The sequence below is a fragment of the Phyllopteryx taeniolatus genome, chromosome 2, assembly GCF_024500385.1.
Source record: "Phyllopteryx taeniolatus isolate TA_2022b chromosome 2, UOR_Ptae_1.2, whole genome shotgun sequence".
Taxonomy (NCBI): Eukaryota; Metazoa; Chordata; class Actinopteri; order Syngnathiformes; family Syngnathidae; genus Phyllopteryx; species Phyllopteryx taeniolatus.
The window spans coordinates 26,936,281-26,961,038 of NC_084503.1; the positions used below are offsets into that span (position 1 = coordinate 26,936,281).

The 24,758-nt window shown below is 41.1% G+C and overlaps 1 protein-coding gene and 1 long non-coding RNA gene across 3 annotated transcripts in view; one reads left to right on the plus strand and one right to left on the minus strand.

Annotated features, from left to right (window-relative positions):
• Positions 1–2,183: 2,183 nt before the first annotated feature.
• Positions 2,184–24,758, plus strand: part of LOC133474165 (uncharacterized) — a 49,095-nt gene continuing 26,520 nt past the window's right edge. Inside the window, exon 1 of the long non-coding RNA XR_009787378.1 lies at positions 2,184–2,488. This is a non-coding gene — a long non-coding RNA (uncharacterized LOC133474165). The remainder of the gene's footprint in view (positions 2,489–24,758) is intronic.
• tox3 (TOX high mobility group box family member 3) overlaps positions 5,696–24,758 on the minus strand; it is a 98,571-nt gene continuing 79,508 nt past the window's right edge. For both annotated transcript variants that reach the window (XM_061765569.1, XM_061765568.1), the window contains 5 exons: positions 22,578–22,829; positions 11,338–11,601; positions 11,008–11,238; positions 10,230–10,310; positions 5,696–10,144 (listed from right to left, as the gene is read on the minus strand). In XM_061765569.1, the coding sequence (XP_061621553.1) occupies positions 9,386–10,144; positions 10,230–10,310; positions 11,008–11,238; positions 11,338–11,601; positions 22,578–22,829 (1,587 nt within the window). In that variant the 3' untranslated portion in view covers positions 5,696–9,385. The remainder of the gene's footprint in view (positions 10,145–10,229; positions 10,311–11,007; positions 11,239–11,337; positions 11,602–22,577; positions 22,830–24,758) is intronic.

Genomic DNA, 24,758 nt, shown 5'->3' on the forward strand with positions numbered 1-24,758 from the left:
TTGTCATCGTCAGCAACAACATCATCAAACCTTGTACATTTGTTATTGTTAGGTCACCGGCTAGTTCCTTGTTTGGGGAGGATGACGAACTGATGGGCTGGGCAGCGCCATTTTGGTGTAGTTGTGGTGTGCGGCTACTCTTCCACCCATATGTCACACCTCTATAAAATGTCGGGGAAATCATTTGTTTGCCTTATCTTGCTGTTTGTCTGTCCTACCTCCTCACCGGTATCTCCTTGAAGCTCGGGTCCTCTGCCAGAAAGCCTGCGAGCTTGAGGGTTCTGCGCAGGATCTTAACTGTTTTTAAGTATTGCGCTCTTCTGGACGGAGATGTCAGATGTTGTTCCTGGTATCTGCTGGAGCCATCCTCCCAACTTGGGGGCTACTGCCCCCAGTGGCCCGATCTCTACGGGAACCGCTTTTGCCTTCACCATCCACATTTTCTCGAGTTCTTTTTTCAGTCCTCGGTATTTCTACAGCTTTTCGTGCTCCTTTTTTCTATCACTTTCTACATCCATCACGACCGCTGTCTGCTGATAGGTATCCACCACCACCATGTCCGGCTTGTTAGCTCATCACCAGTCTGGATCTGGAAGTTCCACAGAATCTTGGCCTGGTTGTTCTCAAACGCCTTTCCTGGTGTCTGCCATCTTGATCCTCGTTTTGAATAAATGTCTCACTATTGAACAACGCCTGATAGTATAGTGACTCTGAAAATAAATACCTATACTGTATCTGCACCTATTCAGACCCTCGCCAAAATGTAATGGCCTGCTCTGTCACTATTTGTGGTGATGATGGCAAAAGAGGAGAACCTTAGCGCAGGGAGGCAAGGCAGGATGAATCTCAAGAAAATGATTTATTTTCAAAAACACAAAAATGCAACAAAGGCACATATCAAAATCTAAATAACTACATTATGGAAGTCCCAAAAATCCGGATTGAAAGTAACAAAGAAACACAAGGACACAAAACACTCACCACAACAGGAAAACATGACAAAACTAGAAACATGACTTGCAGAAACAATGATCCTATACCAACTGAACAAACCCAGGGAACTAAATGCAAATTGACGAGACAACGAGGCACACCTGGACAAGACACAAGTGACTGGAGGGAGCAGACTGGTTGACACGAGGTAAAGGGCTGACGAGAATAAGTGGAGACAAAAAACAAAGACGAGACATGAACATGGAACACAACAGAACTTTACAAAACATGAAACAAACTACATGTTATTAAAATCAAGTCAACAAAAGCACAGATGATGGCATCCTCTTTCACACTTTCCTCAAACAGTTGCCTCCACTCTATGCTTGAGCAAACTTTGTCAAAAGTGCATTTGGACAAATAAAAGCCTCCCCTGAAATAAATGCCTCAATAATTCCCAGACACCTGGTGTCATTGATGTCATGTGCCATCCCGCTACAACATTTCATGAATATCGTTTGTCGTACAATCCTGCTAACTGTAGCGGCCCAATAGCTGTATTTCCTCAAATAGGCCTCCACTGTAATAGATGGGTTGCCTTAATTAATCGCCGGGTGCCACTCGAAACAACTAAATACCTCTCCTCCAATTTCACATGGCAGCATACTGTATGTATCTGTTTTAAAAATGCATTTGAAAAAGAAAATAAAGGCCTCTCCACAATAGAAACCTTACGAATAGATGCCTGATTCTTAAGATGCCACCCTTTATTTTTATTTTTTTTGCACACCTCTATCTTTACTACAACTGTATTTCCTCAAATAGTAGCCTCAAGTCTTATAAGGTGCCGTGTTCAGTGATTACATATACTGTATGTTAAATTATAAAGTGTATGATTTTGTTTATGTGTCAAAAAGTGATTCAAGAAATATAATTTCATACAGTGAAAAGATGATTTGCACATCTCCACTCTTACCGCTAATAAATGCCTAGTAATTACGGTAGTTGAGTAAATAAACCCCCCTCCACACACCCAGATGCCATTTGACAGAATGGAGTCTGTCATTGTAAGTAATACAATCACAGGATGACCTAATTGTGCCCCTCCTCCTCACACTGGAGAGTAAGTGCAGAGTCAGATGTGCAGGCAAAGGGATTTTGTATTTTAATGATTTATTTGACTCTTTTGTCGCTTTCCCGTCCGGCGCACACAAACAATGCGAGCGCAACAAAAGCGCTGCCAACACTGACCATCTGACCGCCAGGCCCACGCCCACCGGCCGCCCTGCTTCATCACAACATCTCTAACTCAGCGTTTTTTTTCTTGTTGCTTGTTTGTTGTGCTGGAGGATGTGCGCAAGCCAATTGACCCCGTAAGTCGAAAAGTGATGAGCTTCACCAATGGGACATTGGGACAACTCTGACATAAATAGTTGACTCCAGAGAATATCAGGTGTCAATTAAGGGTAAGGCTTTTATTCTTAAGGTCTACCAAGAGGACTGCTAAAGTATGACATGAATAGTTGACTACAGAGCGATGAGGTGTCAATTGAAGGTAAGGTGTTTGCTAGGTTTTTTTTTCTTTTCTTGCGCTGTTCGTGGCTAAGTGTGAAGCGGTTGGGATGAGAATCAGCACCTCCAAATCTGAGACCATGGTCCTCAGATAGAAAAGGGTGGAGTCTGTCATGGTGAAGAAGGAGCTAAGCCGGAAGGCGAAGCTCTCGATTTACAGGTCGATCTACGCGTCCACCCTCACCCATGGTCACGAGCTGTGGGTCATGACCGAAAGAACAAAATCGCGAATGGCTAAAACGAGTTTTCTCCACAGGGTGTCCGAGCTTCTCCCTGAGAGATAAAGGTGAGAAGCTCGGTCATCCGGATAGGGCTCAGAGTAACCCGATGAGGTGGCTCAGGCATCTGGTTAGGATGCCCCTTGGATGCCTCCCTGGTGAGGTGTTCCTGGAACGTCCCACCGGGAGGAGCCCCCGGGGATGACCCAGGAAACTCTGGAGAGACTAAGGCCTCTATTTTCCTCACTAGCGCAAATCTGGCATAGCTCTGCAACAGGCCGGGTTAGACTGGGTTGTTGTAATCTCAGCCGGCGTATTTAACAAAAGAGGCTCTCTACGCCTATGGGAGTAAACACAGCTGACTTCTTTCGCCACCAATTAATCGGCTTATTCATTCATTCCCTTTAAGTGAGGCGCAATGGCGGTCTCACATGAATGGCGAGAGCAATCTGCACTGTCACTTGGCCGGTGTGCCAAAAGACATCCCAATTAAATACAGGATGAGCTGGTGATAAAATGTCATGAAAAGCCTCCTAGAATAGCTGAACCTCATTTGGGGGTAGTCAGAGGCACTTAAAATGGTGGCAGGTATGGGCTGACTCCTATTTAACATGAGTGAGAAAGTGATAGGATTCTGAACACAGCCATATCCCCAGTTAAGAGGGTGTGCACACTTGCACAACTACAGGATCTCAGTTTTTACTTCCACTCTTAAAAAGATTTTTTCTTCAATTGAGTTGCACAAGTTACAGGTCACATTAATGGTTAAAAAAAAAAGAAATTATTTAACTCGGGGTAATGTCACACAAACCTGAAACAGGGGTGTGTAGACTTTTGAAGCCCACTATAGCTTTGTCTAACTATCTATCCATCCATCCATCCATTTTCTGAACCGCTTCTCCTCACAGGGGTCGCGGGCGTGCTGGAGCCTATCCCAGCTATCATCGGGCAGGAGGCGGGGTCCACCCTGAACTGCTTGCCAGCCAATCGCAGGGCACATATAAACAAACAACCATTTGCACTCACATTCACACCTACGGACAATTTAGAGTCTTCAATTAACCTACAATGCATGTTTGGGGAATGTGGGAGGAAACCGGAGTACCCGGAGAAAACCCACGCAGGCACGGGGAGAACATGCAAACTCCACACAGGCGAGGCCGGATTTGAACCCGGGTCCTCAGAACTGTGAGGCAGATGTGCTAACCAGTCGTCCACCAAGCTGCCAACATATTCTTAATAATAAATGTAAAGTGATTTGACTTATTATAAAAGTTAGCACAAATAGTTCAAAGGGGAGAGAAGGGGTCTCAGATTTTAAAGTAATGAATGTGTTTTACATGATAGTATCCATTGTTATATACTTGCACATACAGTACGTCAACAAATACAAAATGAGCTATAATTAATAAACTATAACTATTAATTAGTATAACAATTTGAAAAAAAAAAAAAAGCAAAAAACTATGGTGCAATAATAAATATAATAATTAAATCATGATCATTGGAATTGATGTACCATGATATAAATTGTGGGGCTCGAATGAGTGAATAGAAAATAAAATATTTTTATAGTGAGCTAGGCACCTGGCCATTCATGGAGGCATGACATCAACTGGAGTGGAGGCCACTCCTTTGGGGAACCATTCTTATAACAAACACCCTTTTGTGCATGGAGAGCATAAGTGATGGGGATTTTTTAAATATGTATGTAGCCCGAGTCAGGCATTGTGAAGGAAGTTAATTTATTTCTCCGCTAAATGATGTGTTTTGAAACTGAGTCGTAACCTTTTGATTCGGGCGGCTGTGAGCTATTTGTCCACACACTGACCTGCTAGGCTCTGAGGGCTTCCAGGAGCAACTAGGAGCTCTTCCATGCATTATTTATACAGACTCGGATGTGAATCCGCTCGGAATAATAATAACAGCCATTTCCCAGAGGCTCATTATTGTGTTTTTTAAAAGCGTGTGTTCGGTCACCATGGACACCAGGGCTCTTCCATCCTCTCTCTCTCTCTCGCTTGCATTAATATTCAACTCACACACCCTGGCTCTTTTAATTTTCATCACATCATAAGGCTTTTTTTTCTTCTTTGCTTGCTTCTTCACTAATCGTGGCAAAAGAAATTGGCCTTTTTATTTGATTTTTCTCCCCCCCACCACACATACTCACAGGAAAACAAATTAGAAACATATTGAAGTCAGAGTCAATTCACACTGCTGATTTGTAAGTTGAAATCCTCTCAATTGCCTTTAGAAGAAGTAAAAAGAAAGGGGTGGGGTGGGGGGGGGGGGGGGGGGGAAGGCCCTTTCTGGGCAGCCTATTGTGAAGATATGATAATTATTGTTTACCAAGACCTCGATGCCCACCCCCCTCTCGCTCTCGTCCAAGCCTTGGGGACATGTTGGAAATGAAGCTATTCTGAAGGCAGTATTAAAGTGGAGGAGGGGGGCTGTGTTGTTATTGTTATGATGAAGACAAGTAGCAGTTACATGCTGACCTTGTCCAGGAACAAACACAAAGGACGTCCGTACACAAAACGGAAACCGATAAGAACATGAACATCAATCAAAGTTTTGATAAAAACAGAGTAGGGCAGCACGTTAGCCTAGCGGTTAGCACATGTGCCTCGAAGTCTCGAGATTCTGGGTACTCCAGCTTCCGCCCACATTCCAAAAACATGAATATATAGTGGGTACGGAAAGTAGTCAGACCCCCTTAAAATTGTCACTCTTTGTTATATTGCAGCCATTTGCTCAAAACATGTAAGTTAATTTTTTTCCTCATTAATGTACACACAGCACCCCATATTGACAGAAAAAAAGCTGAATTGTTGACATTTTTCCAGATTTATTCAAAAAGAAAAACTGAAATATCACACAGCCATAAGTATTCAGACCCTTTGCTCAGCATTTAGTAGAAGCACCCTTTTGAGCTAATGCAGCCATGAAGCTTTTTGGGAATGATGCAAAATGTTTTTCACAAGACTATTGAAGACTGTAAAAATACAGTGAAAAACTTTATCGTGGGGATACGTTCCAGCTCCACCCGCAATAGGTGAACATTTAGGAGAGAGAGCCTCTCAAATGCTGATTGAAGTTTTTATCCCTTGAAAACCGATCGTTGACTGGGGTTGTGTTGCTTGGATGCCCACCCGAACCAGTTTGGATTCCCCCCCAACGTGGATACCTGGGGCCACCGCTCCGTCCGCTACCCCCTTTGCATGCCAATGATATGCGAGTATGTAACACTCAACTCAACAAGCAACAGCAAGTAGAGTATTAAAATTAGAGGTCAACAGTTTGATCCTAATGTCGATAATATTCATACTTTCCTATATGCACTGCTCGGAATTCATCAAATACATTCATTAATCTTCCATACCGCTTATCCTAACTAGGGTCGCGGGTGTGCTGGAGCCTATCCCAGCTAACTCTGGGCAAAAGGTGGGGTCCTCAGAACTGTGAGACGGATGTGCTAACCAGTCGTCCACCGTGCCGCCCTCATCAAATACAGTCAGACCAATATTTCTTTGAACTTAAGGCTGTTGAAGGTGATTTTATTTATAGTACTTTTTAAAAAACAAAAGATGTGCGCATTCCTGAGTACTTCATATTGAAATCAACATCAAGATTATGAAAAATATGCTTTTGTATGAACTTGAGAGCAAAAGCAGTTGTTGACCACACGGGTAGAGTTTATTTACAAAGTGTCATTGCCAACTACTCGCCTGGGCACGCATGGAATTTTTCAAACAAACCGCCCTCCAAATCCCTGGTGAATACAGAGATAAAATGCATTTTTTTTTCTGGTATTACCTGACAACAGTATTTAGCGGGAGACCAAAACATTTAGAAAGTTTTTGCTTCTGTCTAAGATAAACTGTTGTTATAAAGCAAACATTACAGCCGTTTAACGGCAGATTTAGTCTTAGTCCGATTTTTCTTGTATGGTTCAGACTGAGTTCCCCCACGTAACATCTATTAAGTAAGGGAATGGAAGTGCGACTGCCTCGCTCTCTAATGTCATGTTGATGTCGTTCACCAACACAGTGGAGCTCAGCCTCAGGTTAGGGACATCATAGCTGGTGGTGAGATGCTCTGCACTTGTCTGCACTTTTCATTTCCCAAAAAAGATGACATACTGCTGACTTTACACTTTCCTAAAAAGAAAAGATTATTCTCTATATTGTTAAATATTGTTATTAAATAAAATATACTGTATGCATTTTTGTCTTTATTTAGTTCCCTTACTGTACCCAATATGGACTGAACCATGACTTAAAAGCAAGGTACATAAGCCGTGATTTTTGGTGGTGAGGGAAGAGAAGTAGTACCTAGTACTTTGCAATATGATGTCTTCAGGAAGGTTTTCAACTGAAAACATGAATAAACTGTTGTTTGGCCATTTATCGCAAACATTTGAAAATGGGTCAAACAAACACATTTGGGTTTCATTCATTTCATCAGTGTTTATTTTCAGTAGCTAACAATAAGATAAAAGGTATAATAGCTCCTGAAACAAAAGGGATCCCTTCAAATAAATATTTGCGATTGATAGTTTAATTTTGAACACACAGAAATATATAATACTTCATACAAAAAATTATGGCTACTGTCATATTAGATGTGATGGAATGTCTCTGGATGCTTTGATGACTTGTCTACTTGAATGGCAAAGCGAAGGTACAAAGAAAGACTGACTGCTGCTATTGTAACTCATAAAAAAAAGTAGAAAAAGAGCAGAAAATGCATTATGTGATATAGCAATCCACAGGCCATTTGAACAATGTTTTCATTAAAGCCTCACATATTAAAACTTTACAAGTGATATGAAAAATGTACAACATTTTCTTTCTTTTTTTTTTGTGTGTGTTTGTAACTTACTTTAGGGTCTACTGTACAGCTGGCAAAAATACTTCCAATGCCTTTTATAAATCTTTCATTGATTTTCAGTTGGCTTTGGCAGTGCAACAGCAGACTGGCTCTGCTTTCTTTTTATTATTCATTTATTTGTTTTTTCACAGCAAAAATACATCACTCACCTCGAAAGTGTCCACGTTGAGAGATGGATCATAAAATATCCCCTTTTTTGTTAGCCAATAAAACAAAAACATAATTTAATTGTTTAAACAACTGATGTTAAAAGTAATAATGGAGGACATTTTGAGGGTGTGGTGGGGCACTACCAGCCCCGCCTCTACAAAAACACTTACAGCAGATAACAGGTACACTTGGACAACATGGTGACACAAAAATGATCTTTTCGGTCTTAAAATGTCCTCCCCCAACCTGGACCAGTCCAATTGGAATGAGCCTCTCCCATTTGTCCCTTTGTTGTCACCTCTGGTCCTCATAAATAAAGCTTCAGAGTTAAATAAAAACAGTGACAGACGCAGGCGTACCCGTTGACAAATTTAAAATGTCACAAACAAACGAGTACAGACACTCCCTTACTTACGAACATCAAACTTAATATACATTACGGACATCCAAAAACTTCTGTGTTAGTTAAAAAAAATAAAATTATATATATATATATATATATATATATATATATATATATATATATACAAACACACTACTATATACTGCAAGTCTAAATTTTGAGTTGCGTACCTTAAGTGTACCACGTTTTGCCCCAACCCATGCTGAGCAGCACCCAGCTCTATTGTAAAAGATGCAATTAAATGAAGAGCATGAAGAAGAGGAACGTGTTCCATCCAAGAAGTTTGAGATAAGAATGATATTTGTCTTACAGACTTATCTCCGTACGTTTGCGCTTCAGGACTCCAACACTGAAAGATTCTCAAAGGTTTCAACTAGTGTTCATGACTGTAACAACTAATGTATTTACGACGGGAAAAAGAGAAAAATGGTGCAAACTGCCTTGGATAAATTCTTCTGTATAGTCCGGTCGACCTAAAGAAAAACCTCGGCTGTTAAAGAAACCCACACTGAAGAAACCCTGACTGACTAAACGCTGGATGACAAAGAGTATGAAGTTGCCAACACTCTCCCCCAGTAGTCACATCAAAGGTAAGACGATTTTATAACAGTGCATGGTGTGGTACCTTGACTTACGAGTCCATCAATCTACGAGTTGTCCAAACTTTGAGTCATCGCTCAGTCAATTATTTTGCTCAGTGTTGCGCGACAAAATTTGAAGTACGAACAAGATACGTGAATGCCACATCTGCCCAGCATCCTGCGACTCACAATTGGAGACACGATTAAACTGAGTTACGAGCCGAGTCATTGAACAACTTCAACTCGTAAGTCAAGGTATTGTATTTGATATCAAAATGTGTTGTAGTATTAAGAACCACACACTCCTGAGATTGTATTGACTTTGTTTTCAATGAACAAGGTAAGCTAAGGAATACATAGTAACAATTGAAAAATGGCAAAATTCCAATTTATGAACTCGAACGTAACTTGTTTGTAAGTTAGGGAGTATCTGTAAATGCCCTTGGACAACACCCTATTAACCCCTCTCCCCCATTGGCCTCACGTTTACATGCAAGTGCATATCTGCCTATACCAATGGACATAAGTTCTTCTTGGTATAACATTCTAAAACGTGACACACTTGTTAAGTGCAACGCTGAAAAGCAACAAGGACTGATGTTTTTATTCTAATGTCCTTGGAGGATTTTGGCTCAGAAAATACTGACTTGGGAAAGGACCTGGGCGTGGGTCTGGATCTGAGAGGGGTGTTGCGGCGGTGGAGGGTTCTGCTGCTGGGGGGCCGGCTGGGGGCTGCCGAGTGACGCAGAGCCCACAGAAAGGGGCGTACTGGGCGAGTGCTGCGGTGGGGAACACTGGGACTGGTGTTGTTGGAGATGTTGGATTTGCTGCTGATGCATTTGCTGCTGCATTTGCATGTGCTGCATTTGCAAGTGCTGCTGCTGCTGTTGTTGTTGTTGGTGGTGGATGTGGTGCTGTTGGAGCTGCTGCTGGAGGTGGTGCTGGAAGTGCTGATGCTGCATCTGCTGCTGGATCTGTTGGTGGTGCATCTGCTGCTGCTGCATCTGGTGGTGCTGGAGGTGCTGCTGCATTTGCTGCTGCATGGTATGCTGCTGCTGATGTTGCATGGGCGGGCTCATCTGCGACACGGGTGGAGGATGCGGCATGGTCACGGCGGAGCCCATCTGGCCGAGCATTTGGGGCATCCCCGGGGACATGTTCTGGTGGGAAACAGTGACTGAGGTGACGATTTGACTGCCTCCTTGTCTCATCTGTAGGGGTTTGGGGGCGATGGCTCGGGGTAGGGCTTGCTGGAGGGCCTGGGAGGCCGAAGGCATGGAGGGGTGCTGATTGAGAGGCGAGGGCATTACCAGGCCCGGAGAGAGGCTGGTGGAGGCCAGGGTCTGCTGCACAGACCGGATCGTCTGCGCCTCTGCGGATTCCGCCGCAGCCTGAACCCAAGAAAAACAAGTACTAATCAAACAATTGAGGTGTCACAGTGCAGCATTTTTTAGAGTAAAGAAAGAAATATCTCACCTTGGAGACCAGACTAGCGCGATATGCTGCCAGGGCCTTCAAGTACTCCTTCTTGGCAGCTTCTGTTTTGCTTTTGTACACCTGCAATGACACAACAACAGAGATCAATGAGCGACCAGATTGGGACATCACGTAAGAGGGATGCCAAAAGTTCATTTCCACCAAGCAGTACAGTCATTGTTAAGAGTCCCAGAATGGACAACCCGTACCATCTCCTCAAAAAGCTCTTTCTTCTGGCGCTAAACACACCTCTATGTTACCAATGTATGTAGTTCATATACGCATACCGCCATGCACGAACCATTAACGGAACAACTGGTTCTTGAATGCGTCTTCAAAAAGAAAGAAGGAACAGTCCTTGGCTCAACAGTCTCATTCAGGCTGGTTCCTGAATGAGACTTGATAGGGAAAATTTGGTTCTTCAAATATCTCATAAGGAACAACTGGTTCTTCAAAGATCTTTTGGAAGGAACAATGGGCTCTTTCAGGGGGACCAAATTAATGTCTTTAAGTCTTTGAAAGGAACTTTTTTTTTTTTTTAAATAAACATTTCATTCCCAAGAGACTTTTTTAGTGGCAACAAACCACAAACAACCTTCGAGAAAGAAACAACAGGATCTATAGAGTACTGATCAGCCAAGCACAGAAGGGAGACTGACAAACCCTAAAAATGATTTGAACGTTGGAGTTTATATACTATAGGACAGAAATACTAAGGAAGATCATTGCTTTCTCCGTCAATGACAACCTGTCATTAGTCATAATCTGCTGGATGTACCTGTTTTTGCTCCTCCCCAAGACCGTCCCACATGGACGCTACGATCTTGGATACTTCGCCAAAGGTGGCGTTGGGGTTCTGACCCTTGATGGCGGCCTGCGTGTCTCGGAAGAATAGAGCGTAAGCCGACACCGGCTTCTGAGGCTCGTTGGGATCCTTCTTCTTTTTCTTTTTGGGCGTCTTGGGCTTTTTAGTGGGATCGACGGGTGCCGGTCGCTTTTCGCCGACCACCTGCAATTATGGATGATGGATCTTGCTCAGATACATATACATATTTACAGAAATGTCTACAATTTAAGCTTTTTAGCAGACATCTGACCACTTCCTCACCCTGTTGCTGTCGTCTTGGTCATCTTCGTTAATGGAGCTGGAGGGTGACGGTGTAGCGGACTTGCTGGCCGGTGGCGACGGCGAAGTGTGGACAATGCTGGGTCCGCCCATGTTCAGGTTCAATTGTGTGTTGAGGTGTGACTGGTTGATGGTGGTCAGCTGATTCCGCGAGATCATGCCGTTGGGGCCGCTCATATTGGCGATGGACTTCATCAGCATGGCTGGGTTAGCCGCGTAGTGGCGGAGATGGGCTGGTCCAACATTCTGTGAGCGTGACACCAAAGGAAAGGGAGGCATAATTAATAGGGTAATGCAGTATTGATCCTCCGTTTTCGTGTTAATTTGGATGTTGCCGTGCATGCAGCTCAATCATCCGCATCTCTGTTCAAGAGAGGAAATGGATTGTGGATTTTTATGTGATAGGTCAAGTGTCGCAATGTGCTTGGTTATTATGACATGATGAATTATTATGACTCAAGCCAGTGACAGATCAGACACGCTTCTTACGTGAAGTATTTTTGTATTCAAATCTGTAACAAAGCTGTTTAGTACATTATTAAGGAGACTCAAGAGTCTATTTCCTCAATGTGCTTCTTCATAACATGTACAAAATGATGACGACTGTTTATACCTCTAACAATATAGTACAATTAATGACAATTGAAAGCCATTCTCTCCACACTGATATATTCATTACCAATCACAGTAATCCAAAAGAAGGAAAGTCTTGAAAGACTTGGAGAAAGAAAAGAGGTTCCTGAAATAGTCTATGAGAAGGAACAACTGTTCTTGAATGAGCCTTCTTGAAATAATCTTTGCAAAGAACCGTGTGTTTCTTGGAAGCCTTGGAGAAGGAACAACTGGTTTTTGAAAGAGTCTTTGAGATGGAGAGAGCCAGTAGGGAAATCTCGCTATTGGAAATGTTTATCTGAAGGAATAACTGGGTTTTGAAAGAGCCTTTAAAAGCAACAACAGGTTCTTGAAAGTCTTTAGCCTGAACTGGGTCTTGAAAAAGCCATTGAGAAGGAACAACGGGCTCTTGAAAGTCTTTGATCTTTGAAATGGAACTGGGTTTTGAGAAGGAACTACAGATTCTTGAAAGAGTCTTTGAGACGGAACGACAGGGTTTTGAACAATTCTTTGAGAAGGGACAACACATTTTTGAAGTGCCTTGTGCAAGGTACATGTTTGCACAGGTTAGCATTGATTGCAGCTAAGTTGAAAACAGCAGCCTTCCCAAAGGGCTGCTTGATCAGAGAGCTGACATGTGGAACAGAAGAGGAAATTTGAGCGCAACACAAGAAGATGATTTGTTCCCTTTGGCTGAGTCCATCTGGTATTCAGCAGCACAAACTCAATCTCTGCCTAAATCAACACATCATAAAGCAACACATGAGGCTTTATTGAACTCACCCATCGTGCAGGAATATTGTAACACCTTTTAAAGACACAGACATTTTGTTGTCACTTCTTTCTTATCATGACTACAATCTGTGGAGTGAAGGAAGGTGGAAAGTGTCTATTTATATATGACAGGAAAATGCTGTGAAAAAAAAAAAAAATACACACGCAAGCTTGAGAGCATACTTGCATATACACCTCGCTTCCAAGTGCTTACTTTACTGAAAACATGATGGGTTGCCGTTGGTGCCGTAAAAACACACATGCTGAGCTCATTAGTCGCGGCCATCTGTATGGCAGTGATGCAGGCTGGGCAATGGGCCGTTGCACTGTTTGTTTGGAATATGCTGATTACCTCAAAATGCTCCTTAAACATTGAGAATTGTTTTTTTTAAACGCTAACCAATACAGTGGAACCTCTAAAGTCAAACGCTCTTAAACTGGAATCGGCAAACTTTTGCCCTCAAGGGCCACATTTGTTTTTTTAACATGGACAGATGGCCCAGGTTATTTGTAGATGAAGTGGAGAAAACAGTTACAATATTTATATAAAATACTTAATTTTACTTATAAAATCAAAATTCACTCGTTTTAAATTGTAAAATGTACTATTAATTTAATTATTATTAATTAATTACTTAGCCGATTGTTTGATCATTGATTGTATTTAATAAAAAAAGTTTGATGTATATGTAAAATTGTCTATTTGACATTTTTTAAAATTTACAATAAATGAATTAACCATTTATTGAATGGAAATGAATAAAACATAAATAAATACATTTTAATTAACCGATTTAAAATAAATAAATAAATAAAAACAGGACTCTTTATAATGTAAATGGTAGCTCACTGAGCCGGATTAAAGAACTGTAATTATGACTTTCCTATGACCTTAGCATAGGTTAGTTAGATCCGTCCTACGTACGAATTCATCACTGGCGTAGGATGTGAACTTTACCATGCATGTTTCAGTATGGTCCATTTTGTGTTCTATGATTATCATCACACCTTGTTGCCATCACTTGTACCCTTCTGTTATGGCATTATGGAAAAAAAAACAGAGAAAAAGAAAAACGTCCTGAATTATACTATTTAATTACAGTTTATGCACATCTTATCTAATATTCTATCGCAGAAATTTTCGCTATATGTCAAAAATTGTTAGTTTATAGCGATCGTACTGTATTTTTATTGGTTTTTACGTGGAGATATTTTTTTCTATTCTAAACTATTAATAACAAAATAATGTATTTGTAATTGCATTTTTTTGTGTTGAAATAGTTTAGAATATTTGTTAAAAGTGTGTTTGAATATGTTTCAATTTGATTACAGCGTGTGGCAGGGGTATTTTAAAATGTTTTTAGTTTTTATTAAATATTTTCTATAAATTTTCATGCTTGGAATTTTTTTCTCATGCTTGCAATGTCTTTTCTTTTGTTCAAATACATTGACAGGACGTTTAAAAAGTCTGTTTAAGTTTCAGTGTGATTAAAGTATGTGGAAGGGGTATTTTAAGGCATTCATGATGGCATCAGTTTGGCTCTGGAACATCCACTTTTTATACAGCCTATCTTCAATAGGGTCATGGATAAGCCAGAGCCTATCTCAGCTGACTTGGGGCGAGAGGCGGGGTACACCCTGGCCTGGTCGCCAGCCAATAGCAGGGCTCTGGAGCAGATCAATTCTATTACAATGGATTTCTATTGGGGAAAAAAAAGGTCTCGAAATTACAACAAATTGGAAAAGATGTACTTACTGTATTGCATGTGCGTTACTTGCCCGCAGATGGTAGCAAAAACAATGAATGCAGGGTGTTTGCTATCAACATGTAACGATAACAGCTAACAAATCATCTCGGCTAGCAGTCGCCTCGAGTGTGCGTAAATGGAACGCTGTCGTTTTATGTGGCCCGTCGCTTCTCGTTTGCATTTTGATTGTGGGATTGTTAGAAGTCCCAACAAGATGTTTTGATAGCCCTCGTAAATCTGCAAATAAGTCCTTATCTCCAGCTTTCAGCAGCCAAACAAGCGGCAATGTCTCAAATCAATAAATGTTAATTCAATTTGTAATATTCCACACATTAATGAAATGAAGGGGTAAAAATGACTTATTTGGTGCATTTCTGTTGCCGAATGAAAGCAATAAAATGAAATCCATTTTTTTCTGGGCTTGGATGACACTCGTGCGATAGATATGCTTCCAACAAAGATATCACAAAAATAAAAAAGAAAATCAGAATTGGTGGAGAGTTTATGAACAGTGGCCACATGCACTAAGCTGTAAGAGCACTGAAAAGAATGTTAACAAGTTCAATTTCCATTCAATCAATGGACAGAGCTCTTGGAAATGTTCTTTGGCGGCAGAGGGCTAGAAATCATCTATATGGTAATTATGGGCGGATGAATCCCCCAGTAACTTTCGCCAGCATGAAAGGTCAGTCCTATTAAAGATAGTTTATCAGGGCTCTGCACATATTCCTTTACTTGGCTTCTAAATGGCAACATAATTTTTATTTTTACACACACACTACACACACACACACACACACACACACACGTCCCCTCCCCTTCCATTTTCAGCAACTGTGCTTTAGCCAAATGAGAAAAATGCAATAGTGAATAGTGGTAAAGGCTACAGTGCAGGGGTGGGGTCATTTACTGTAAGTCCTCCAAAGGCCATACTAAATTTATCAAAAATTATGACATAACAATCAAACATAATAAATTATTATTGCCTGAATAGCTATAAACGGCACCGACACTGACTAGGGGAATGAAGTGAAAGAAGTAACAGAAGCCACTTTTCCGTATCACTTTTCTCATTTGTATAAACGGCACTAAAACGAAAAGTTGGGACAAAGTAAGCCCGCAAATATCTAAAGCCCCTTTCACACTGTCTGTAAAAGCTGGAACTTTCCACTTTTTTCCAATTTCTTCTGTATACACAACACCAAAATGGAATGGGCGGAACAGTCAACCCTGGATTTTCCTGCCTTTGGAGGTAATATCAGAAGCCCCTTTCAGATTGCCTGTAAAAAATGCCATTAAAATCTGAAACTACTCCAGGCAGCATAATTTATTCACTGTGTCATGACCCGACACAAAATAGAGAAACGAATTCGACCCGGCAATTTTCCAACTTCTGAGGTAGTATAAGAAACCTTTTTACACTGACTGTGAATGCTGACATTTAATCTTTTACCTGTATTGTGGTAATGTACAAATGTCACAAAAATTGAAAGGGGGAAACAAAGATAAGATGGCAGTTTTATGCCTTCTGAAGAAGTGCCAGAAGCCCCTTTTACACTGCCTGTAAAAGCTGCCATTTTTAGCCTTTTTTCTGTGACCCTGTTTTGTGTAATCAACCCTGAAACGCACTGTAATGTGGGGAGCAAGGTCAACCCGGTGTTTTTCTCCCTTTGAGTTAGTATCAAAAGCCCCTTTCACATTACCGGTAAAAAGCAAGGCATTTTCCAGGCTTTTTCCTGTGTCACCATGATGATGAATTTTTCACCTTTTTTTGTACTATCAAACCCCTTTCTTTTACAGACAGTGTGAAAGGGGCTTGACATTTGTTTCTGTATGAACATTAACAAAACAAAATGGGGGGGGGGGGACAAAGTCAACCCAGCAATTATCCACCTTCTTCGGTAGTATCAGAAGCCCCTTTCACATTGTACCTTATACCAGATGGACTCAACCAGAGGGAACAAATCATCTTGTGTTGCGCTCAAATCTCCTCATCCTTTTCCAATGTTGCCTGCCACAACATGGACAAGGAGAACAAAGTTGATCTGGTGACTTTCTGCCTTCAGAAGGAGTATTAGAAGAGCCCCTCCGGGCTGCCCATAAGAGTAATCATTTTCAACCTATTTTCTGTATTGCTGTTGTGTATGAACATAATTTCTAAGAATTATATCCGCCAACTATCCACTCCCCCTAATCTTCCAGATGCATTATAGGCATTTAAACATTTTATTGTGATTGTGTGGTAAATCACACAGAAGGTCAGGCCGAGATTCATTCATTACAAGTATTGCACGGCCGTATGAATATCTATAATTTCTGACTGAGCCCACGTTTCACTCAAGCTCTCTGTCAAGGGAACCAAAGAAAAAGAAAAAAAAATCCACTCTTTTAAATTGATGTACAGGCCATGTCAAATCTTCATGGTAGGCTGATGTTATGCTTTCTGCTACAAAGCTCATGGTTGACTGGTGAATAGTGACACTATTATAGTGTCCACATGGCATCAAATCGCAAACAACACGCTGACAAAATTTTGGCATTACTGACAACTTTCATTGTTGTCATTTTAAAGCAAGGAACCATATTGGGTTGGTTCAAGTTAATGCAATTTTTAACATTTGGAAATTACAACACATTGAAAAAATCTCTCTCTCTCTCTCTCTATATATATACACACACCGTATTTTCACGACCATAAGGCGCACTTAAAATTTTCTCCAAAATGGACGGGCCGCCTTAGAATGTGGCGCGCCTTATGTGTGCACCGATTTCCAACATCTATAAATGTTGTTGTGTGATGAGCGCGCCGCTTGACTTTTTTTTTTTAAGCATTTACTGCCGACACACTGCTTACACAGAGGAAAAGCGGACGTGGCTGAGGACAGGGGAGGGTGCGTGAAGGAGGACGCTAAAGCCATGCCCCCGCGCCGGGGTGTTTTTTAAAAAATGTTTACCGCTTGACTGACTGGGAGCATTTCCGGGGTGTGCATTGTGCAAAACAACATCGGTGTGGCTAAAGACCTCCGAAAATGTCACCTACGAAGAGACACGCTTACGAAGCACAGTTTAAACTGCAAGCTATCAGTTACGCGGAGGAACATGGGAATCGAGCAGCCGCGAGAGAATTCAAGATCAATGAATCCATGGTTCGCAAGTGGAGGAAGCAGGTAAACGAGCTTCGCCAAGTCAAGAAGACGAAGCTGAGTGTCCGCGGAAAAAAAAGAAAAACAAAACGCGGAAACAAGGCGAGGTGGCCCGAGTTGGAAGACCAACTCGAGCAATGGATTAATGAGCAAAGAACAGCCGGGAGAAGCCTCTCAAGTCACCATTCGACTGAGTGCAATAACTCGGGGCTTGCCATCATTCCGGGAGGCTTGACGAACCGCCGGACATCCGTGTAAACAGGGCGTTCAAAGTGAAGTGAGCGGCGTGGGAGCCATGGATGACAGATGGCGAACACAGCATTACTAAGACGAGGAGGCAGCGCCGGGCGGGTTACGCCACAATTTGGGAATGGATTGTGGACGCTTGTTCAAGCTTTCGCACAGCAATGAGACTGACTCGAACTTGGCGTGTTTGATTGAGAACTTGCCCAGCTGTTCATTTCGGATACAGGAGATGAGGACTTTGATGAATTTGTGGATGAGGATTGATAAAAAAATAACGTGAGTGTTAAATACTTCAATAAAGTACAACCGAAGTCAGTTTTGCTCCCGCTGCCTTTTTAAAACATTGTTTTAGCGTGCATGCATGCTACCGTATGTTTTAAGCTAGCGTATGTTTTACCATGCCTGCGCCCAATAATACGGTACGCCTTATGTATGTGTTAAATACAGAAATAGACCCTGTAACTGAGACCGCACCTTTTAATACGGTGCGCCCTGGTCGTGAAAATACGGTATATATATACATACACACACTGTATATATAGTATATATTATATTGGCATACATAAATATATATTTTTTATATTTAAACAAGTATAAAAAGCTAAAATAAATAATAAGTAAATACAGGTAATATAAAATAAAAAGACAAATATGTAATTACATAACAAATGAGTAATTACACAATAGAAATATATTTAAAAACTATAAAAATCGATAAATTATATATAGATGTAGATGCTAGACAGGATTATAATAAGGAGGATAAAAAGTAATTGCCATGGCAACCCCAGATAACCTACATTGTTAGACATTTCATAGGGTTTTTACAGTAACAGGCAACAGTGTTGGCAATAAGTTACTGTAAAGAAAAATCACTTACAAAACTGGGAAGAGAGAAGTCAGAATTGGATTCTGGAGTTATGCGCCACTTCATACGTTGTACCTATCCAAAAGCCGCATCTCATTCCAAGTATTGAGCAGTAGTTGCTGTTGGTTAGCTTACTTGAATCAGGTGACACTCTGTGAAAGCAACTGGGGCTCCTGTCTTTTGACCTCTGCAATGAGCTTCCTCCAATGAAAACATACTGTGAATACCACGTGTATACAATAGAAGCATATACTTATACATATACAACAATGGTGCCACATTGTTCATTCATTCATCTTCCGTTCCACCTGTCCTCACCAGGGTTGCGGACGCGCTGTAGCCCATCCCAGTCAACTTCGGACGAGAGGCCGGGTACACCCTGAACTGGTCGCCAGCCAATCGCAGGGCACATACATACAAACAACCATTCACACTCACATTCACACCTACGGGCAATTTAAAGTATTCAATTACCCTACCCTGCCGCCACATTGTTATGTTCAGTATTTTTACACAATAGATTTTTATGATGTCTTTTGTGTAGACGTGTCTTGTTATTTACACTCTTGTATCAATCACAGCCGAAAGTCACCTGATAACTATTAGCTTAGTTACACTTAGCATACGGCAGGACTGACCAGGATGTCACTCACTCTATCACACACAACCCACAGACAGGATTAGGATTAAAAAAAATCTATTGTAATCTGGTACATCCATCCATCCATTTTCTGAACTGCTTATCCACACTAGCATAGCAACAATGATACAGTAGCCTACCTTACTTGCATTGCGTGACGCACAGAGCCAAATACGGGTTACACAATGCGAGAAGAAGCACAACACAGATCTTTCCGTTCATCTCTGACAAGTGCTTCCCTAACACTATCTTTAGTAGTTTCTCTTTTCTTAGGAGCATTGTGACTCTTTACCACTCATTTTGCAAAAATTCCGCATGACGACAGCGTACCTACTTCCGTGTTAATTCATAAACGACGCGTCGAAAGTAGTTTTTGCTTTCAGGTATTTCATACATCCCACCAGAAACTGGTGATAATGTCATCTAATTATCTAATTGCGGGACGCCATGTCGCTTCGTGAAAGCGCACACTATTGCAGTAATATACCACCTTTGCTGTATTCTGTGTGAAGGGCACGTGGATAAATGACATATCGTGTTATAGCTCTGATTGTGCAATTTTGCAGGATTTCTGGACATAACTGAGCAGGAAGCAAAGAAGACAAATGAAAAATGTAATTACAATATTGTGCTATTTGTTTGTTGGTCCCTACAGCCATAACAAAGAAGTGATGTTGTAATCATGTACATAAGCTTGTCATTCCTTTATCAGCGTGCTGACAAGAATGACAAAACACCCCTCTCAGGCCCTCGTAAATCACTGTCTGCAAACTGAGAACAGCGCTTATCTCATTTAAAAAGTTTCCTCTTGGAGATTTAAAAAAAAAAAACAGGTGAAAGGAGTGACGATACCTATTGTGGAAAGACTTTTGGGGAATCAATCCCATTTCAGGAGAAAAAGGAGGACCCTCGCCAATTCTTTTTCCTGCAAAAGAATGTGTGATGACCGATAACGAGCAGCAACCTACTTTCTCAGCTTTGAAATAAGAGTCCAATCAGACACATGAGCCATGCAAATGGTCTCAAAGGAGGAATAAATGCTGGGGAATCAAAATCTAATTCTCCAGCAAGTTGTGAGAACGGTCTGGAATGTAATTGTGTCAAGGTTCCTCCAGATGTACCAAGCTTAACTGACCATGAAATGAAAATTCTTTAGGCACAAGCCTTGTGGGGCCCTCGCTTACTGTACTGGATGTTTTAAAAAAGCAGCAATTATCTTGTGGGTCCTGGAGCACGGAGGCAGGGAAAAGGAGCTGTTAAGAGTTTATAGCCCTTCTCCCCTTATGGAATGTAAATAAATGCAATGGAACCTGGAAAAAATATGCCTTGATAGTCAAACAAATCTTGTAGTTGAAACTGGCAAATCTTGAGGACTTCAGCATTTGAGGGATTAGGTAGTTTGGCTTTTGAATTGTCTTTTTTTGTGATGTCACCACAGAAGTCTAACAACAAGGAATAGTGTGATGATAACCATAGAACAAAAAATGACCCTTATTGCTGCTCGGTAAAATTTCCCTAAACTAAAGGATTAAGTTGTTTGTATTTTAGTTTTATTATACAGTGGTTAATTTGTCTTTATACTTGTATGACAACTACAAATGTTAACAAGTTACTTTTTAACATTGCCTGTACAATTAAATAAAGTTTTTCTTTGATAAATGAATTCACTTTCAGAAGGGAAAATTGATATTAAAGGTTTAACTGTACGCTTAATGGTAATGAGATTCAACAAATGTGTGTGCATACCTCTACAGGCTTCCCTTCAACCCATTTCGGATACTTAGGAAAGACATTAAAATGGTTCGCGGCACCTCAGTATCATCATTATCTGGACCAATCATGCTTTTGTCCGTTTTTTTCCCAATAGTCAAGCAGTCATCCAGCTGACATTTTCCATTTTTCCTCCTCAGTGCTTCTACCCGCCGTGGCATTTAAGAACACCTTTTTCCAACCTGAGACAACAATCTCACAGGCCTGCCCGTTACTCTGCGATTGAGCATCTCATGTCAAGGAAAAGGATGTTTGAAAAAAATACATAGCTTTAGTTCACCTCTAACAATCTGGGTTTTGCCTCAAGAGATTAGTACGTATGTTGCAATAGCAGCGGGTTTATCGGAACGGTACAATGACTTGATGAAAAAAAAAGTGCACTGAAGACGTCATTTAATGAAACAATATTTTCATTGTTCTCCTGACTACTTTTGCAAATGGGCAATTTATTCAAAGTTGGACAAAGTTAGAAATGTATTGTAATTGGAATTGGTCAATTTGGATGAATGTATAAAAACAAATATGAAATTTATATTTTGTAACAAGTAGGATCAGAAGCCTCTGTCACACTGCCTGGCAAAGAATAATTTTTCCATCTTTTTAATATCGTCATTGTTCTGTATGAATGGCAACGACACTGAATGGCGAGTTGAGGTCGACTTGGCAATTTTCTGCCCTTGGAGACAATAGCAGCAGCCCCTTTCACACCTCCTGTGAAAGCTGACATTTTTTTACCTTTTATCATGAAAATTAATTGGCTTTCACTAACTGTATATGAATTCAATCAACTGTTTCCCCTGCTAGTAACATAAACAGCAATTCAGTCATAGGGTACACTACATTTTAATAAATATTTTGTTTATTTCTTTTCAAATATGCTGCGACGGGTTGGGGACCAGTCGAGTTACCTCTCTCCCAAAGTCAGCTGGGATAGGCTCCAGCTCACCCAAGATCCTAATGAGGACAAGCGGTATAGAAAATTGATGCAATTTCCCATGTATTATGTCTCATGGAAAGTTTCCAGTATCCCAGGAATTTCACTTCAACAACAGGCACTGGGACAGGGGGGTCGAGATAAACAACTAATTTCCAAAAATGGCGGTTGACGTGTTTACGGACTTGACAGACAATCGTCAACTGCTATCTGTCTCAAATTTTGCATTTATTAATATCTCCTCGACACTCTCCAGCCCGAGGCATTGGCTCCCTGCGGCCTCCACCGGGTGGCCAGTTGTCGGGGCGCCTCGGGGGGCGCTGCTCTCGGGTGGACCCCTGGTTGTTCCTCGACTGTCGCCCTGTTTTGCTTCAAAAATCTTTGTTTTCTTTGTGTGTCAGAAAAAAATGTATTCAGAGCGACGCACTCTGGTGGATTAAATGCCGTTCTTACCCACGCACGGAAGTAGAAGGGCAATTACATTTACCATCGGTTGGCTGTTGCTGATCCCCATCCCTTCCTGCTCCATCATGTTGCGTGAGATGGTGATGGAGGGCAGATCCAAGCTCTGAGGGGGAAACTGAGGGATCAGGGAGCCCCTGTGGTGGGCCGGAGGCTCCGGCATGGTATGGAAAGGAGAATCACCGTCAGACAGGCCAAGGCCGGACTCCATTTCCGGTGGAGGTGTGATGGGAGGAATCTCAAACTCCTCGTCCCCCAGACTGGGTGTGTGAAAGGTCTACAAGGAAGGAGAGAAGAGGAAACATTGGTTGATCTGACTGAAGTTGTTTAAGAGTTTCAGGAGCGAGCTAATACACTTGTCTTCTAAGTGCATTAAAATGTACCATTTCCGGAAGCTATTAATGTCCAGCAAGCCATTCTATGGAGCCCCTAATGAGTCATGGGCAAAAAAAAGCAACTTATTTCTCATTAGGAGTGGAAACTTTCTTTCATTTTTATTTCATTTTCACACAGAAATGCAAATCGAGATGTAGTTAAAACATGCATGCAATGGACTACTTTCTCGTCCTCACGACAGCCTTTCTCGTTCTAACGAGAAACATACGCCCATGTCCCTTTAGGGGCTCCATAGCATCCAAAGCAAAAAATAAATAAATAAATAAAAAGATCAAGCAGCAATCACAGGAGAGCGAGATGATATGCAATAAAGGCACTTAATCTCACTGCAAGATGTTGGGTTGAAGTGCACTGAAAATATACGTAACTGACTAGATGGTTTTAAAAGCATTTTCAAAGATGATTACACTCGCCCAGGAGTATTTCTTTTTTGTTCCCCTTGCCTGCACCCTTAAATCTGCTCATCAAACAGCGTAATCCTTCTGCCTTTGGAATTAAAGCTTTATGACACGCCTAATTTGCTTATGTGCCTTCTCGGAGATGGGAATGTTCACTTCGGTCTTGTTTATATGCGCAATGTTGCGTTAAGCCACTGAGGAATTTGGGTATATTCATAAGCTCCAAATGACCACACAAACACTAAAGGACATTGTGTCAAAGATGCTTATAGGTGATTTTGCAAAATAATGAAAGAAATCTTGGAGTCTCTGAACTGATTGAAAAACTCAAAATGATCTTATGAAGTAACCTTCCAAAAGCAATTGGGATCACTTTTACAGGACTGTTCCATTTAAGGAAATCCTTGACATGACAAAAACTAGCTTGAAAGCCAAAATAAGGCATTTATGATAATAATGAAGGCACACTTGAGTCTCTTTTCAAACACAGTTGAATCTTTATAGAACTGAGAGTCCATGACATGCTCACAACCTACAACACCATGACAACCTTGCATCCTTTTCTCTGGTGTAAAACCTCCCCGAAAATCTAAAAACATGATTTGTATTCCAATTAAATGAGCAGAAAGATACCAATGTAGCTTCAGAGAAGGGACAAAATATTGATATTATGCCATATTGAACTGTATTAGTACAACAACAAATAATGTGTTTCAATGAAAATAAATTCACAAAACTTTAAATTATTGAAATCTTTGAAGTTATGGGACAATTCTGAGGAAACATAACCTTTCATTCCATTATAAAGGATCCTGGTTAGCCCTAATCATAACCGAAGTTCTTCAACAACCTAAATACTAATCACTTAATTCATATGTTGAACTCAGGCCCGTGGGACCATAGCATATTTGTATTCGAGCTGGCCTGCCGGTGTATGTACTGCTACTACTACAAATCCTAGAATGGTTTGCTCGTGTGTTGGTGCTAGGGTTGGGGATCGTTTGAATTTGAGCGATTCCGTTTCCAAACAATTCTCGATTCCGATTCTTTTATGGGGCTGGGTCAAAAACGTGGGATTAAATAAAGGGTGTCCAAATTATGAACAAGCATTTTCTCAGCAGCCTGCAGCATAGACTCATTTGACTCACTCATTTGATAACCTGTATCAATATCAAACCTATGAACTAAAAGGCAATGTGTGTGGGAAAACTTTTTGGTTCAGGGGCCACATTAACTTTTAAAATTTGAAAGGTGGGCCAAGCCAGGACCAGATGCTTACAAATAAAAAATAAACAACAACAAAAAAGGCATTGTAGTGCTAATACTTAAATTTACTTTTAATGGGAGCAGTGTAGTTTTGTTGATCACCTTTTTTTGCCAGTGCATCAAAATCTGGTGTTAGTTTTGTTGTG